Source organism: Heptranchias perlo, chromosome 41, assembly GCF_035084215.1.
Source record: "Heptranchias perlo isolate sHepPer1 chromosome 41, sHepPer1.hap1, whole genome shotgun sequence".
NCBI lineage: Eukaryota > Metazoa > Chordata > Chondrichthyes > Hexanchiformes > Hexanchidae > Heptranchias > Heptranchias perlo.
The window spans coordinates 16,307,779-16,322,744 of record NC_090365.1 but is presented as its reverse complement, the minus strand read 5'-3'; the positions used below and the strand labels follow the sequence as shown (position 1 = coordinate 16,322,744).

The 14,966-nt window shown below is 49.5% G+C and overlaps 1 protein-coding gene across 2 annotated transcripts in view; it reads left to right on the top strand.

Annotated features, from left to right (window-relative positions):
- Positions 1-14,966, top strand: part of LOC137306094 (spectrin beta chain, non-erythrocytic 1-like) — a 321,761-nt gene that overhangs the window by 221,970 nt on the left and 84,825 nt on the right. For both annotated transcript variants that reach the window (XM_067975159.1, XM_067975160.1), the window contains exons 24-25: positions 1,167-1,297; positions 12,515-12,719. In XM_067975159.1, the coding sequence (XP_067831260.1) occupies positions 1,167-1,297; positions 12,515-12,719 (336 nt within the window). The remainder of the gene's footprint in view (positions 1-1,166; positions 1,298-12,514; positions 12,720-14,966) is intronic.

The following is a 14,966-nucleotide window of genomic DNA, read 5'->3' as shown; positions in this document are numbered from 1 at the left end:
TTCAAGTCCAAATCATTAATATATACCACAGTAAGCAAGGGACCTGGTACTGAGCTTTGCGGAACCCCACTGGAAACAGTCTTCCAGGCGAGAAAACACCCATCAACCATTACCCTTTGCTTCCTATCACTGAGCCAATTTTGGATCCAACTAATGTTTTGTTAGTACAGTCACTGAGCTTAATGGTTTGTTAATACGGTCACTGAGTTTAATGGTTTGTTAGTGTGGTCACTGAGTTTAATGGTTTGTTAGTGTGGTCACTGGATTTAATGGTTTGTTAGTATGGTCACTGGATTTAATGGTTTGTTAGTAAGGTCATTGAGTTTAAAGGTTTGTTAGTACGGTCACTGAGTTTAATGGCTTGTTACTATGCTTAGAGCAGAAAAGGTTAAGGGGAGGTTTAATAGAGTTGCTCAAAGTTATGTGGGATTTTGATAGAAACACTGTTTCGAGTGGCAGGTGGGTCAGTAACCAGAGGACACAGATTTAAGGTAATTGGCAAAAGAACCTGAGGGGAGATGAGGAGAATTTTTTTTACGCAGTGAGTTGTTATGATCTGAAAGGGCGGTGGAAGCAGATTCAATAATAACTTTCAAAAGGTAATTGGATAAATACTTGAAGGAGAAAATTTGCAGGGCTGTGGGGAAAGAGCAGGGGAGTGGGACTAATTGGATAGCTCTCTCAAAGAGCTGGCACAGGCACGATGGAACGAATGGCCTCCTCCTATGCTGTAAAATTCTATGATTGGCCTTAATCCTTCTGAAAGAATGAGTAATGTAAATGTAAATGTCTTATTCAAGTGAAACTGGATCACAGGACTAGAGGGTGTTAGTGAAAACATTTGAAGGTTCACACAACACTGCAATGTTGATAGATTTCCAGCTCCAAGAGTAATCCCATCAGAATTAATCAGTATTTGCCTCTGAATGGTATGAGTGGGATCTTTGGAAACATTATAATGTCCAGTTGTTGTTTGGGAATCAGGGTGATGTTTGACTCGTTGGAAGTTTCACTGTAGCTGTCCATCCCTTGGGGAAAGGGCAGTGTCGTGAGAACACATCCCTTTGATGGCCTAAATCATCCGTCTATTCTTCTGTCCATGAACATGTCTGGAACGAGATTTCCTCCACAGACTGAGTTGACTGTTTGTGCTCTAATTGATGTAGGATGAACAGAGCTCACTCCAGATGTTGAAGAAACACCTGATTCTGGAGCAGACAATCGATGATTACGCAGAGAACATTTGTGAGCTCTCAAAGACGTGTAGAACACTGTTGAACGAAGGGCATCCCGAGAGGTAAAGTAGCTAGGCAACACTGGAGCTTGTGACTGGGATGACTTCATTGTTACTTAGCCGTGAGAAGGTTGAATAAAAATCACTTGAGGACAATTAATTATAATTATAAGCTGTCACGGTAAACGGACAAGCTGACTGCTATCGCTGCTACAACAAGTTGCATCCAGTTTTCTGTGTCTGAAATACAGAGGCGTTTCCATTGGGTGATCAAAGGGAAGGGTGAGCGATACAGTCTGTGTGACTTAAGTTCTTGCAGTGGTGTAAACTGTTACAAGAAAAGATGCAGTGCCTAAGCTGGTGGGGAATCTGCCCACAGCTGTTCCTTTCAAGCTGCCATCACATAATAAATGGGAGAAAAAGACCTAAAGGTGAGTTGCTCCCATTCGTTAAGTGGTGATACGTAAATAATGAATGTGGAGAGGAAGAGATGTTCATTGAAGGACTCGTTAATGTCAGGAATGTGCTTGGTGAATCTTTGTGCAGAAAACCAATAAGAAATGAGCTCGATCTGAAGCAGCTCAAAGAGGGCAATGATATTGACCCAATATTAATTTATGGAGTGAGTCTGTCCAATGTCTGTACTTTCTTCTGTGTCTAGTTCTATAAAATGTTTTTACTGACCTTAGTAATTGTACGTTCAGGAAAATATACCGCCAGGTCCCAGTGAGATCTCACTCTCTGAAGCATCGCAGCTTGTCAGAGGTGCAAGTGATGGTCTCACTGCCACTCTCGCCCCTGCGCCCCCCTCACTGCCACTCTCGCCCCTCACTGCCACTCTCGCCCCTCACTGCCACTCTCGCCCCTCACTGCCACTCTCGCCCCTCACTGCCACTCTCGCCCCTCACTGCCACTCTCGCCCCTCACTGCCACTCTCGCCCCTGCGCCCCTCACTGCCACTCTCGCCCCTCACTGCCACTCTCGCCCCTGCGCCCCTCACTGCCACTCTCGCCCCTCACTGCCACTCTCGCCCCTGCGCCCCCCTCACTGCCACTCTCGCCCCTCACTGCCACTCTCGCCCCTCACTGCCACTCTCGCCCCTCACTGCCACTCTCGCCCCTGCGCCCCCCTCACTGCCACTCTCGCCCCTCACTGCCACTCTCGCCCCTCACTGCCACTCTCGCCCCTCACTGCCACTCTCGCCCCTCACTGCCACTCTCGCCCCTCACTGCCACTCTCGCCCCTGCGCCCCACACTTTCACTACTCCTGATATTCACTTGTGGCCTTGATGCCCAAAGACCACCTGAATGGATAAAGCTACAGCTCCATCTGTATCACGTGAGGTGCTAGTCTACTTTCTTTGTTGTAGTAAGACGGAGTTGTGGCAAAACTCTGCTGTAAATGCCCCTTTTGGGCCACTGCATCGTACAGTACGGTGCGGTGGTACAATGTACAGAAGATTTCGGAATCATGCACTGTAATAAATAATGCCCACAGTACTCTAACTGTGGTCTACCCAATGTTTGGATAACATCACCATTACGTCTTTACTCCGTACTCTGTGCCTCTATTTATAATACTCAGAAATGCCATTGGCCTTTTTATGTCTTTATGACATTAAGGACATGGAGTTGCAAATAACTAAGAGCTGCTGATGAGACAGAGAAGGACAGAGGTGTGGACTGGAAAGTTGGGCTGAGAAATGACAAATGAAATTCAGAGAGATTAGGAAAGGAAATCAAACATTGGAGCTATAAAGTGAGTGTTAGTCTACGATACAGCACGGAATAGGGACCTGAGGGGGACCAATAGGTAACACTGTCTGCAAATCGTGTTGCGGTGAGAAATACAGCAAACAGAATCTTGGGTTGTGCAGCACATGGAACAGAACGTCGTAGGGACCCTGCGGACGGGGCGACTCCGACCCTGCGGACGGGGCGACTCCGACCCTGCGGACGGGGCGACTCCGACCCTGCGGACGGGGCGACTCCGACCCTGCGGACGGGGCGACTCCGACCCTGCGGACGGGGCGACTCCGACCCTGCGGACGGGGCGACTCCGACCCTGCGGACGGGGCGACTCCGACCCTGCGGACGGGGCGACTCCGACCCTGCGGACGGGGCGACTCCGACCCTGCGGACGGGGCGACTCCGACCCTGCGGACGGGGCGACTCCGACCCTGCGGACGGGGCGACTCCGACCCTGCGGACGGGGCGACTCCGACCCTGCGGACGGGGCGACTCCGACCCTGCGGACGGGGCGACTCCGACCCTGCGGACGGGGCGACGCCGACCCTGCCGACGGGGCGACGCCGACCCTGCAGACGGGGCGACTCCGACCCTGCAGACGGAGCGACGCCGACCCTGCCGACGGAGTGACGCCGACCCTGTGGACGGGGCGACTCCGACCCTGTCGACGGAGTGACGCCGACCCTGCCGATGGAGTGACGCCGACCCTGTGGACGGGGCGACTCCGACCCTGTAGACGGAGTGACGCCGACCCTGTAGATGGAGTGACGCCGACCCTGTAGACGGAGTGACGCCGACCCTGTAGACGGAGCGACGCCGACCCTGTAGACGGAGCGACGCCGACCCTGTAGACGGAGTGACGCCGACCCTGTAGACGGAGTGACACCGACCCTGCAGACGGAGTGACACCAACCCTATACAGGGGATTGGTTTACTCCCACTGGGGGAACTGTGTGCAGGTCATAGGTCAGAATGATACAGCACAGAAGGAGGCCATTCGGCCTATCATGCCCGTGCCGGCTCTTTGAAAAATCTATCCAATTAGTCCCACTCCCCTGCTCTTTCCTCATAGTCCTGTAAAGTTTTCAAGTATTTATCCAGTTCCCCTTTCACACAGTACATTCCAGATCGTTACAACTCGCTGCGTAAAAAAATGTTTCCTCATGTCACCTCTGGCTCTTTTGCCGATCACCTTAAATCTGTGTCCTCTGGTTACCGACCCTTCTGCCACTGGAAACAATTTCTCCTTATTTACTCTATGAAATCTCCTCTTAATCTTCTCTGCTGTAAGGAGAACAATCCCAGCTTCTCCAGTCTCTCCACATAACTGAAGTCCCTCATCCCTGGAACCATTCTGGTAAATCTCCTCTGCACCCTCTCTAAGGCCTTGACATCCTTCCTAAAGTGTGGTGCCCAGAATTGGACTCAATACTCCAGCTGTAGCCTAACCAGTGATTAAAAAGGTTGAGCATAACTTTCTTGCTTTTGTACTCTATGGGGTAAATTTTAACCCCCAAGAATGGGTGGGTTGGGGGTTGGAGGGGAGTAAAAATGCTCCATTTTCAGAGAGGGACCGCACCCCGGCTCCAACACGCCTGCTTCCGGGTTTAACCCAGGCAGGTTTGTCTGCGTGTGGGGAACAGACACCAGGAAGTCCTGCCCCCACCTAAAGCTGGTGGGCAGATACTTAAAGGGGCAATGTACCTCATTGAGATAATTGAGGTCCTTAATATTTTGTGTATTAGAAAATTAGAATGAACCTTACCTGTTCAGGTTTTCCATCGCTTCCCATTCACGTCAGGTGAAAGCAGGTGGGAAGGGCCGGGTCCATGAGGTGAGGTGAGGGCCTTTATTGCACTGCTTGTGGGCCCAGAGGAGCAGGAGTGCTTCACCCAGGCCCAACAAGCTCACCTGACCGACAGGACCCCCGCGATCAATCAACCGACCCGCCCCCCCACCACCGTATGGTGGACCCCACCTACCTCCGACTCTTCACCCGACCTCCAATCTCTTCCTCAGCCCCCAATCTTCTCCCTGGCCTATAACCCCTCCCTCCCTCCCTCCCTCCCTCCCTCCCTCCGATGCATGGCTGCAGCCTGCTGTAGAAGGCCTTCCTGGCCGACCGCCAGCCTGCCTGTCAATCAGGCTGGCTGCCAGGCACAAAGCCTGGAAGTGGAATCGACGGGCCCGACCCACCCACTTATCTTCCAGGTTTCGCACCTAGAAAACTTCCCCCTGCTCCCTTCCTGGCTCTCGGTTAAAATTTACCCCTATTTCCCTATTAATAAAGCCCAGGATCCCATGTGCTTTTTTAATAGCCGCCTCAACTTGTCCTACTACCTTCAAAGATTTATGTGTGGGTACCCCCAGGTCTCCCTGTTCCTGCACACCCTTGAAAATTTAGTTCATATTGCCTCTCCTCATTCTTCCTACCAAATGTATCACTTCACATTTCTCTGCGTTAAATTTCATCTGCCATGTGTCTGCCCATTTCACCAGTCTGTCTATGCCCTCCTGAAGCCTGTTACTATCCTCCACATTGTTTACTACATTTCCAAGTTTTGTGTCATCTGCAAACTTTGAAATTATGCCCTGACTACCCAGTACCGACCTCTGGGAGACACCACTGTATACTTCCCCCCAGTCTCAAAAACAACCGTTCACCACTGCTCTCTGCTTTCTGTCCATTAGCCAATTTTGTATCCACGCTGCCACTGTCCCTTTAATCCCATGTTCTTTCATTTTGCTAACAAGTTTATTATGTGGTACTTTATCAAATAACTTTTGAAAGTCCATATACACGACCTCAACCGCACTGCCCTCATCAACCCTCTCCGTCACTTCATCAAAGAACTCAAGTTTGTCAAACACGATTTTCCTTTGACAAATTCATGTTGACTTTCATTTATTAGCCCAGACTTTTCCAAGTGCCAATTAATTTTATCCCAGTTTATTGTCTCTCAAAGTTTCCCCACCACTGATGTTAGGTTGACTGGCCTCTAATTGTCAGGTTTATCCCTCTCCCATTTTTTGAACAGGGATGTAATATTTGCAATCCTCCTGTCCCCTGACACCGTCCTCATATCTAAGGAGGATTGGAAAATTGTGGCTAGAGCCTCCGTAATTTCTACCTTTACTTCCCTCAGTAACGTAGGATGCATCCCATCCGGACCGGGTGATGTTTCTACCTTGAGTCCTGCCAACCTTTTAACTATCTCCTCTTTATCTATTTTTTATCCTATCCAATATCGCTACTACCTCCTCCTTTACTGCTACAGTGGCAGCATCCTCTTCTCCAGTGAAGACCGATGTGAAGTATTCAATTAGTACCTCAGTCATGTCCTCTGCCTCCACAAGAAGATCTCCTTTGACTACCCTTTTATAGAGTCATAGAGTTATACAGCACGGATAGAGGCCCTTCGGCCCATCGTGTCCGCGCCGGCCATCAAGCCCTGTCTGCTCTAATCCCATATTCCAGCATTTGGTCCGTAGCCTTGTATGCTATGGCATTTCAAGTGCTCATCCAAATGCTTCTTGAATGTTGTGAGGGTTCCTGCCTCCACAACCCTTTCAGGCAGTGAGTTCCAGACTCCAACCACCCTCTGGGTGAAAAAGTTCTTTCTCAAATCCTCTCTAAACCTCCCGCCTTTTACCTTGAATCTATGTCCCCTTGTTATAGAACCCTCAACGAAGGGAAAAAGCTCCTTAGTATCCATCCTATCTGTGCCCCTCATAATTTTGTACACCTCAATCATGTCCCCCCTCAGCCTCCTCTGCTCCAAGGAAAACAAACCCAATCTTCCCAGTCTCTCTTCATAGCTGAAACGCTCCAGCCCTGGTAACATCCTGGTGAATCTCCTCTGCACCCTCTCCAAAGCGATCACATCCTTCCTGTAGTGTGGCGACCAGAACTGCACACAGTACTCCAGCTGTGGCCTAACAAGTGTTTTTTACAGCTCCATCATAACCTCCTTGCTCTTATATTCTATGCCTCGGCTAATAAAGGCAAGTATCCCATATGCCTTCTTTACCACCTTATCTACCTGTTCCGCCGCCTTCAGGGATCTGTGAACTTGCACACCAAGATCCCTCTGACCCTCTGTCTTGCCTAGGGTCCTCCCATTCATTGTGTATTCCCTTGCCTTGTTAGTCCCTCCAAAGTGCATCACCTCGCACTTTTCCGGGTTAAATTCCATTTGCCACTGTTCCGCCCATCTGACCAACCCATCTATATCGTCCTGCAGACTGAGGCTATCCTCCTCGCTATTTACCACCCTACCAATCTTTGTATCATCAGCGAACTTACTGATCATACCTTTTACATTCATATCCAAGTCATTAATGTAGACCACAAACAGCAAGGGACCCAGCACCGATCCCTGTGGTACCCCACTGGCCACAGGCTTCCAGTCACAAAAACAACCTTCGACCATCACCCTCTGCCTTCTGCCACTAAGCCAGTTTTGTATCCAAAGTGCCAAGGCACCCTGGATTCCATGGGCTCGTACCTTCTTGACCAGTCTCCTGTGCGGGACTTTATCGAAGGCCTTACTGAAATCCATGTATACCACATCCACTGCGTTACCCTCATCCACACGCCTAGTCACCCCCTCAAAAAATTCAATCAAATTACTATTTATATGTTTATAAAAGACTTTAGTCTTCCCTTTTTTTGTTAACTGCTAATCTATTCTCATACTCTCTCTTTGCCCCTCTGATTCTCTTTTTTAGATCTCCTCTGTATTTTCTATCTTCAGCCTGGTTCTCCACCGCATTATGAACCTTACGTTTGTCATAAGCCTCCTTTTTCTGTTTCATTTTAATCTCTGTATCTTTAGTCATCCAGGGAGCTCTAGCTTTGGATGTCCTTCCGTTCCCCCTCATAGGAATGTGTCTACTCTGTACCCGAACCAACTCCTTCTTGACGGCCTCCCATTGTTCAGTTACTGTTTCGCCTGACAATTTTTGATTCCAATCCACCTGGGCAAGATCCCTTTTAACTCACTGAAATTAGCCCTCCTCCAGTTAAGTATTTTTACGCTTGATTGTTCCTTGTCCTTTTCCTTAACTATTCTAAACCTAATGATATTGTGATCACTGTTCCCCAAATGCTCCCCCACTGAAACATGCTCCACCTGCCCCACTTCATTTCCCAGTACTAGATCCAGCAGGCTACCCAGTACTGGATGAGAAAACATTTCCTCCAACTAAATATTGGGAAGACCAAGGCCATTGTCTTCAGTCCCCACCACAAACTCTGTTCCTTAGCCGCCGACTCCATCCCTCTCCCTGGCCACTGTCCGAGGCTGAACCAGATGGTTTGCAACCTTGGCGTCCTAATTGACCCGGAGATGAACTTCCGACCACATATCAACTCCATCACCATGACCGCCTACTTCCATCTCCGTAACATCGTCCGTCTCCGCCCCTGCCTCAGCTCATCTGCTGCTGGAAGCCTCATCCATGCATCAATACAACAACAACAACTTGCATTTATTTAGTGCCTTTAACGTAGTAAAACGTCCCCAGGAGCTTCACAGGAGCAATTTTCAAACAAAATTTGACACCAAGGAGATATTAGGACAGGTGACCAAAAGCTTGGTGAAAGAGGTAGGTTTTAAACGAGCGTCATAAACGAGGAGTTAGAGAGGTAGAGAGGCGGAGGGGTTTAGGAAGGAAATTCCAGAGCTTAGGGCCTAGACAGCTGAAGACACGGCCGCCAATGGTGGGGAAATTAAAATCGGGGATGCGCAAGAGGCAAGATTTGGACAGCACAGAGATCTCAGCGGGTTTTAGAGCTGGAGGAGGTTATAGAGATAGGGAGGAGCGAAGCCATGGAAGGATTTGAACACAAGGATGAGAATTTTAAAATCGAGGTGTTGCTGGACCGGGAACCAATGTAGATCAGCGAGCACAGGGGTGATGGGTGAATAGGACTTGATGCGCGTTAGGATACGGGCAGCCGAATTTTGGATGAGTTCAAGTTATGGAGAGTGGAAGATAGGAGGCCGGCCAAGAAAGAATTGGAATAGTCGAGATTGGAGGTAACAAAAGCATGGATGAGGTTTTTGGCAACAGATGAGCTGAGGCAGGGGCGGAGACGGGCGATGTTACGGAGGTGGAAGTAGACGGTCTTGGTGATGGAGCGGATATGTGGTTGGAAGCTCATCTCAGGGTTAAATAGGACGCCAAGGTTGTGGACGGTCTGGCTCAGCCTCAGACAGTGGCCAGGGAGAGGGATGGAGTCAGTGGCTGGGGAACGGAGTTTGTGGTGGGGACCAAAGACAATGGCTTCTGTCGTCCCAATATTTAGTTGGAGGAAATGTTTTCTCATCCAGCACTGTCGGACAAGCAATGTGACAAATCAAAGACAGTGGAGGGGTCGAGGAAGATGGTGGTGAGGTAGAGCTGGGTGTCATCAGCGAACATGTGGAATCTGACGTGTTTTTAGATGATGTCACCGAGCACATGGAACGCATTCCAAAGCTGGAAGTGGAGCAGAGGAAGGAGATGAATGAGACACCCCACTGGGGCATGTGAGATACTGAGTGCGACATAAGAGGTTCATCCGATTTCATATTAAACCATGAGTACAGCACAAGTCTACTGAAGGACAAACTGGGAAAAGTCAAGTTCAGAGCCTTGTCCGGGGCAAAGGGAGATTAATACATGGAACGGGCTTTGGGAAGAGCAGTGCAAGGAAAACTCCTGGACTCATTCAAGGGACAGACTCTGCGGGGCAGTTGTAGGTTTCTAGGAAGGAATGGTTTGATGGAAAGCTTTCCGCTTTCCGCATTCCTCACTGTGTGGATGGTTTGTGAGTAGCACCTCAAAGCCAAGCCCGTCTGCACACGTGTGTTGTCCAATGAGCCGGGATTGTTTGAAGGGAAAGGCTGTCTCTGGGGGTGAGGGATGCACACAGGGCAGACAGCCCATCTACTCAACAACAAAAGGGTAATGGTGCTCATTCCAGAACCAGGCAAGCTCCCAGGGACTCTGGAAATGTTTCTGATCTTTGGATTGCTCAGGTACTGAAGTCCCCCGTTAATTGGAAAAGTTGTTGGTCTGCTGCACATTGCAGAAGGCAACATCAAGCTGGTATTGTCAGTGCTTGGAAAGAGAGAATGAGAGGACAAAGAGGAGCCCAGGTACTGACCAGTGAGAGTGAGGTTTGAAGCCCAGGTACTGACCAGTGAGAGTGAGGTTTGGAGCCCAGGTACTGACCAGTGAGAGTGAGGTTTGGAGCCCAGTATTGACCAGTGAGAGTGAGGTTTGGAGCCGAGATACTGACCAGTGAGAGTGAGGTTTGGAGCCCAGTATTGACCAGTGAGAGTGAGGTTTGGAGCCCAGGTACTGACCAGTGAGAGTGATGTTTGGAGCCCAGGTACTGACCAGTGAGAGTGAGGTTTGGAGCCCAGGTACTGACCAGTGAGAGTGATGTTTGGAGCCCAGGTACTGACCAGTGAGAGTGAGGCTTGGAGCCCAGGTACTGACCAGTGAGAGTGAGGTTTGAAGCCCAGGTACTGACCAGTGAGAGTGAGGTTTGGAGCCCAGATTAGCCCGTGTTTCGTTCATTTTCTTTTTATATATCAGGTCATCATCTGTCTTTCTTGATGGGTTGCATTTTTCACACTTTGAAAATTGTCAAATTTGGCTCATTTTCTCTGAAAACTTGAGCTCATCTAAAACTCTGCTGCCCGTATCCAAACTCCCGTTAGGCCATCACTCCCTGTACTCGCTGACCTGCCTTGGTTCCCGGTTCGGCAATGCCTCGATTTTAAAATTCTCATCCTTGTTTTCAAATCCCTCCATGGCCTCGCCCCTCCCTATCTCTGTAACCTCCTCCAGCCCTACAACCCTCCCAGATCTCTGCGCTTCTCCAATTCTGGCCTCTTGTGCATCCCCAATTTTAATCGCTCCACCACTGGCAGCCGTGCCTTCAGCTGCTTAGGCCCTAAGCTCTGGAATTCCCTCTCTATACCTCTCTGTCTCTCTACCTCTCTCTCCTCCTTTAAAACGCTTCTTAAAAAGCTTTGACCGAGCTTTTGGTCACATGTCCTTATATCTCCTTATGTGGCTCGATGTCAAATTTTGTCTGATTACTCTCCTGTGAAGCGCCTTGGGACGTTTTACTACGTTAAAGGCGAGTCGTTGTAATAAGGCCACAGATAGAAGCTTTTATTGACCAGAACCGTTCTTGTTGGGTGACTGCGTGTATTTGTGTTACTTGTTTAACATGGCTTCCTGGTCTGCCTGACGCCACCTCCGACCAGCAGGGGCAGTGTGACTGGCCTGAGTATATAGTCCCTTCACTCCCACTCATGGTAATGATAATTTATATAGGGCAATGGTTAGGCCACTGTTAGAGACTGTGTACAGTTCTGGGCACTCCATTATAGAAAGGACATTAAAGCCATAGAGAGCGTACAGCCTTGGAGGGAGTGCAGCGTAGACTTATTAGAGTGATACCTGGACACTCAGGGTTAAATTACGAGGAGAGATTACACAAACTAGGGTTGTATTCCCTGGAATTCAGAAGATTATGGGGTGATTTGATCGAAGTTTCCAAGCTGTTAAGGGGAACTGATGGGGTAGATAGAGAGAAACCATCTCCGCTGGTTGGGGAGTCTAGGACTAGGGGACACAGCCTAAAAATTAGAGCCAGGACTTTCAGGAGTGAAGTTTGGAAACACTTCTACACACAAAGGGTGGTAGAAGTTTAGAACTCTCTTCCACAAATGGCAGTTGATGCTCGCTCAGTTGTTAATTTTAAATCTGAGATTGATCGATTTTTTTTAACCAAAGGTATTAAGGGATATGGGGCTAAGGCGGGTTTATAGGGTTAGGCCACAGATCAGCCACCATCTCATTGAATGGCGGAACAGGCTCGAGGGGCTAAATGGCCGACTCATGTTCCTATGTACAGCGTAAATTCACCAGGATGAGGCCAGGGTGGGAAACTCTAGTTATGAGGAGAGACTTGTGATTCTGGGACTGTTTCCACTGGAGCAGAGTAGGATAATCGGAGATTTAATAGAGGGTTTTAAAACTATAAAGGGTTTTGATAGAGTGGATAAAGATTATTTCCTCTGGTTGGGGAGATGATGATTGGCACCATCAATTTAAAATTGTTACAGAAAGAATGAGGAGAAGTTGGGAAAGATTTCTGTATATGGAGTTTGTTGGAGCACGGAATGCTTTGCCACAGGAAGTGCTTGAGGGAGAGACCATTGTGTCTTTTTCAGGGAAACCAGAGGAAGATAATCGGCTAGTGGGAGAGCAGAACAGTGGGATTAGTTCTGGATTGCTTTAGCACAGAGCTGGCACGGATACAACGGGCTGAATGGACTCCCTCTGTGCTGGAACGTTCTGTGGTCCGATGGTTGGGTGCTGCTCAATGGGGGTTTGTTCGGCGTTAGAAATACCACAAGGATAGGAGTTGTGTTTGGTGAGAGCTGTACTGATTCTACCCCAGCCCCTGGGCCTGAACGTTAACATGTTATTGAGCTGAACAGTGTGTTTCTGGTACAGTGAACAGATCAGCAAGCAGCAATCACAAATTGACCGTTTGTACGTGAGTCTAAAGGACCTGGCTGAGGAGCGGAAAGGGAAGCTGGAGCAACATTACTGGCTTTTCCAGCTAAACCGTGAGGTTGACGAACTGGAGCAGTGGATTGCCGAACGAGAGGTCGTAGCGGGGTCACCAGAACTTGGACAAGATTATGAACATGTCACAGTAAGTGAGAGACACACTTTCACTCTCTATCGTCAGTGATTGGATTGTGAAATATAATGGCCCTGATATTTTCGGGGGGAGGGAGGTTCGTAGTGACCAGGGAACGCGGAAATACGGGGAATCGCCGCAGGTTTGCTTGGGGGGCGGGAGAAGTACTCTGGCTGGATTCCCATCACTGGGACCGGCAACAGTCAAAACCATCAGTCCCATCAGTTGGGCCCAAATAGGCTCACAGCTCAAAAAACATCCCTGAATGGTGCCCCCGGGAGCTGATGCCTGCGGAGAACTTGCACTATGCACGGTCAGCTCATTATAATAGTGAGATGGTGATCTGAGTGTGTAACTAAGGAGCACTGTAAACCACAGCTGGGCCCCTGTAGACCACAGCTGGGCCCCTGTAGACCACAGCTGGGCCCCTGTAGACCACAGCTGGGCCCCTGTAGACCACAGCTGGGCCCCTGTAGACCACAGCTGGGCCCCTGTAGACCACAGCTGGGCCCCTGTAGACCACAGCTGGGCCCCTGTAGACCACAGCTGGGCCCCTGTAGACCACAGCTGGGCCCCTGTAGACCACAGCTGGGCCCCTGTAGACCACAGCTGGGCCCCTGTAGACCACAGCTGGGCCCCTGTAGACCACAGCTGGGCCCCTGTAAACCACAGCTGGGCCCCTGTAAACCACAGCTAGGCCACTGTAAACCACGGCTGGGCATTGGGGGTCTGGGGTTTGGGGATCTGGGTTTTAGGGTTTGGGTTCTGGGCTTTGGGGTTTGGAAGCTGGGTTTGGGGGTCTGGGTTCTGGGGTTTGGGGTTTGGGATCTGGGGTTTGCTGTACTGGTTAGCTGCTCCAGTCTCGAGAGGTTTGCTCCTTGTATTGCAGTATGCATGCAAGCTATATCCTCTCCATTACCAAGACCACCTCTTTCCACCTCTGTAACATCGCCCATCAGGGGAAATTGAATAAAGAAGACTATGATATGTCTCCGCCCCTGACTCAGCTCATCTGCTGCTGAAACCCTCATCCGTGCCTTTGTTATTACCTCCAGGCTCGACTATTCCAATACTTTGCAGGCCGGCCTCCCACCTTGCACCGTCCATAAACTTGAGCTCATCCAAAACCCTGCTGTCTGTATCTAACTCGCACCAAGTCCCATTCACCCATCACCCCTGTGCTCACTGACCTACATTGGCTCCCGGTCCAGCAACGCCTTGATTTTAAAATTCTCATCCATGTTTTCAAATCCTTCCATGACCTCGCCCCTCCCTGTCTCTGTCACCTCCTCCAGCCCGACAACCCTCCGAGATCTCTGCGCTCCTCCACTTCTTCATTCCACTAATGGTGGCCATATCTTCAGCTGCCTAGGCCCTAAGCTCTGGAATTCCTTCCCTAAACCTCTCCGCCTCTCTCCCTCTCTCTCCTCCTTTAAGTCGTTCCTTAAAACCTACCTCTTTGACCAAGCTTTTGGTCACCTGTCCTAATATCTCTTTGTGGCTCGGTGTCAGATTTTGTCTGTGAAGCTCCTTGGGACGTTTTACTACGTTAAAGGCACTATATAAATGCCAGTTGTTATACGCAGCACCAGTGCTATGGGGCGTTGTGTAGAGTCCCATAATGTGAGGGCCCAATGAGCTACAGCATTATCACCTCTGTAGAAACTGAGAGCACAGGAGGAGGCCATTCGACCCTCTCTGCCTGTGCCTATCAGATCACACTGAAAGTGCCGCAGGACACGGATTTGATGTAACTTAACGTCTGCCCAACATTCCATCACTTGGATAGTGAAAAATTGTGGTTAAAATCTGGAGATTTCCCTCGTGTTTTGCGGAGAAGTTGAAAGCGACTGAGTATTGGTCTGTGTTTCTAAACCTATTGTTAAATGATTTTTTAATTGTTTATCCATTTGCCAGAATGATCCAGAGGCTCCTTCCCCAGTTCACCCTGACAGTCTAATCAGGAGAGCTGAATTAGAACACATGGATAGTGCAGTAGGGAACCTCCTGACAGCAAAGCAGATAAGTCAGGGCATGGTAGCACCATGGGAAGGTCCCAAGGTCAGCAAGGTATTGTGTGACCAAGGGTTAGCAAATATACTAAGGAGCATTTGTGTGGTGGGCTCCCAAGGGGCTGTCCCTCACCAGCAGCACTCACAACCTGTGGGTCCAGGTGAGTGGGCCTCACTGAACGTGCTGAACTCTGCATTCCGTGCCTGCAAAGGTTTTGAGAAATGTTAAGCAGGCACTTTTTTCCTC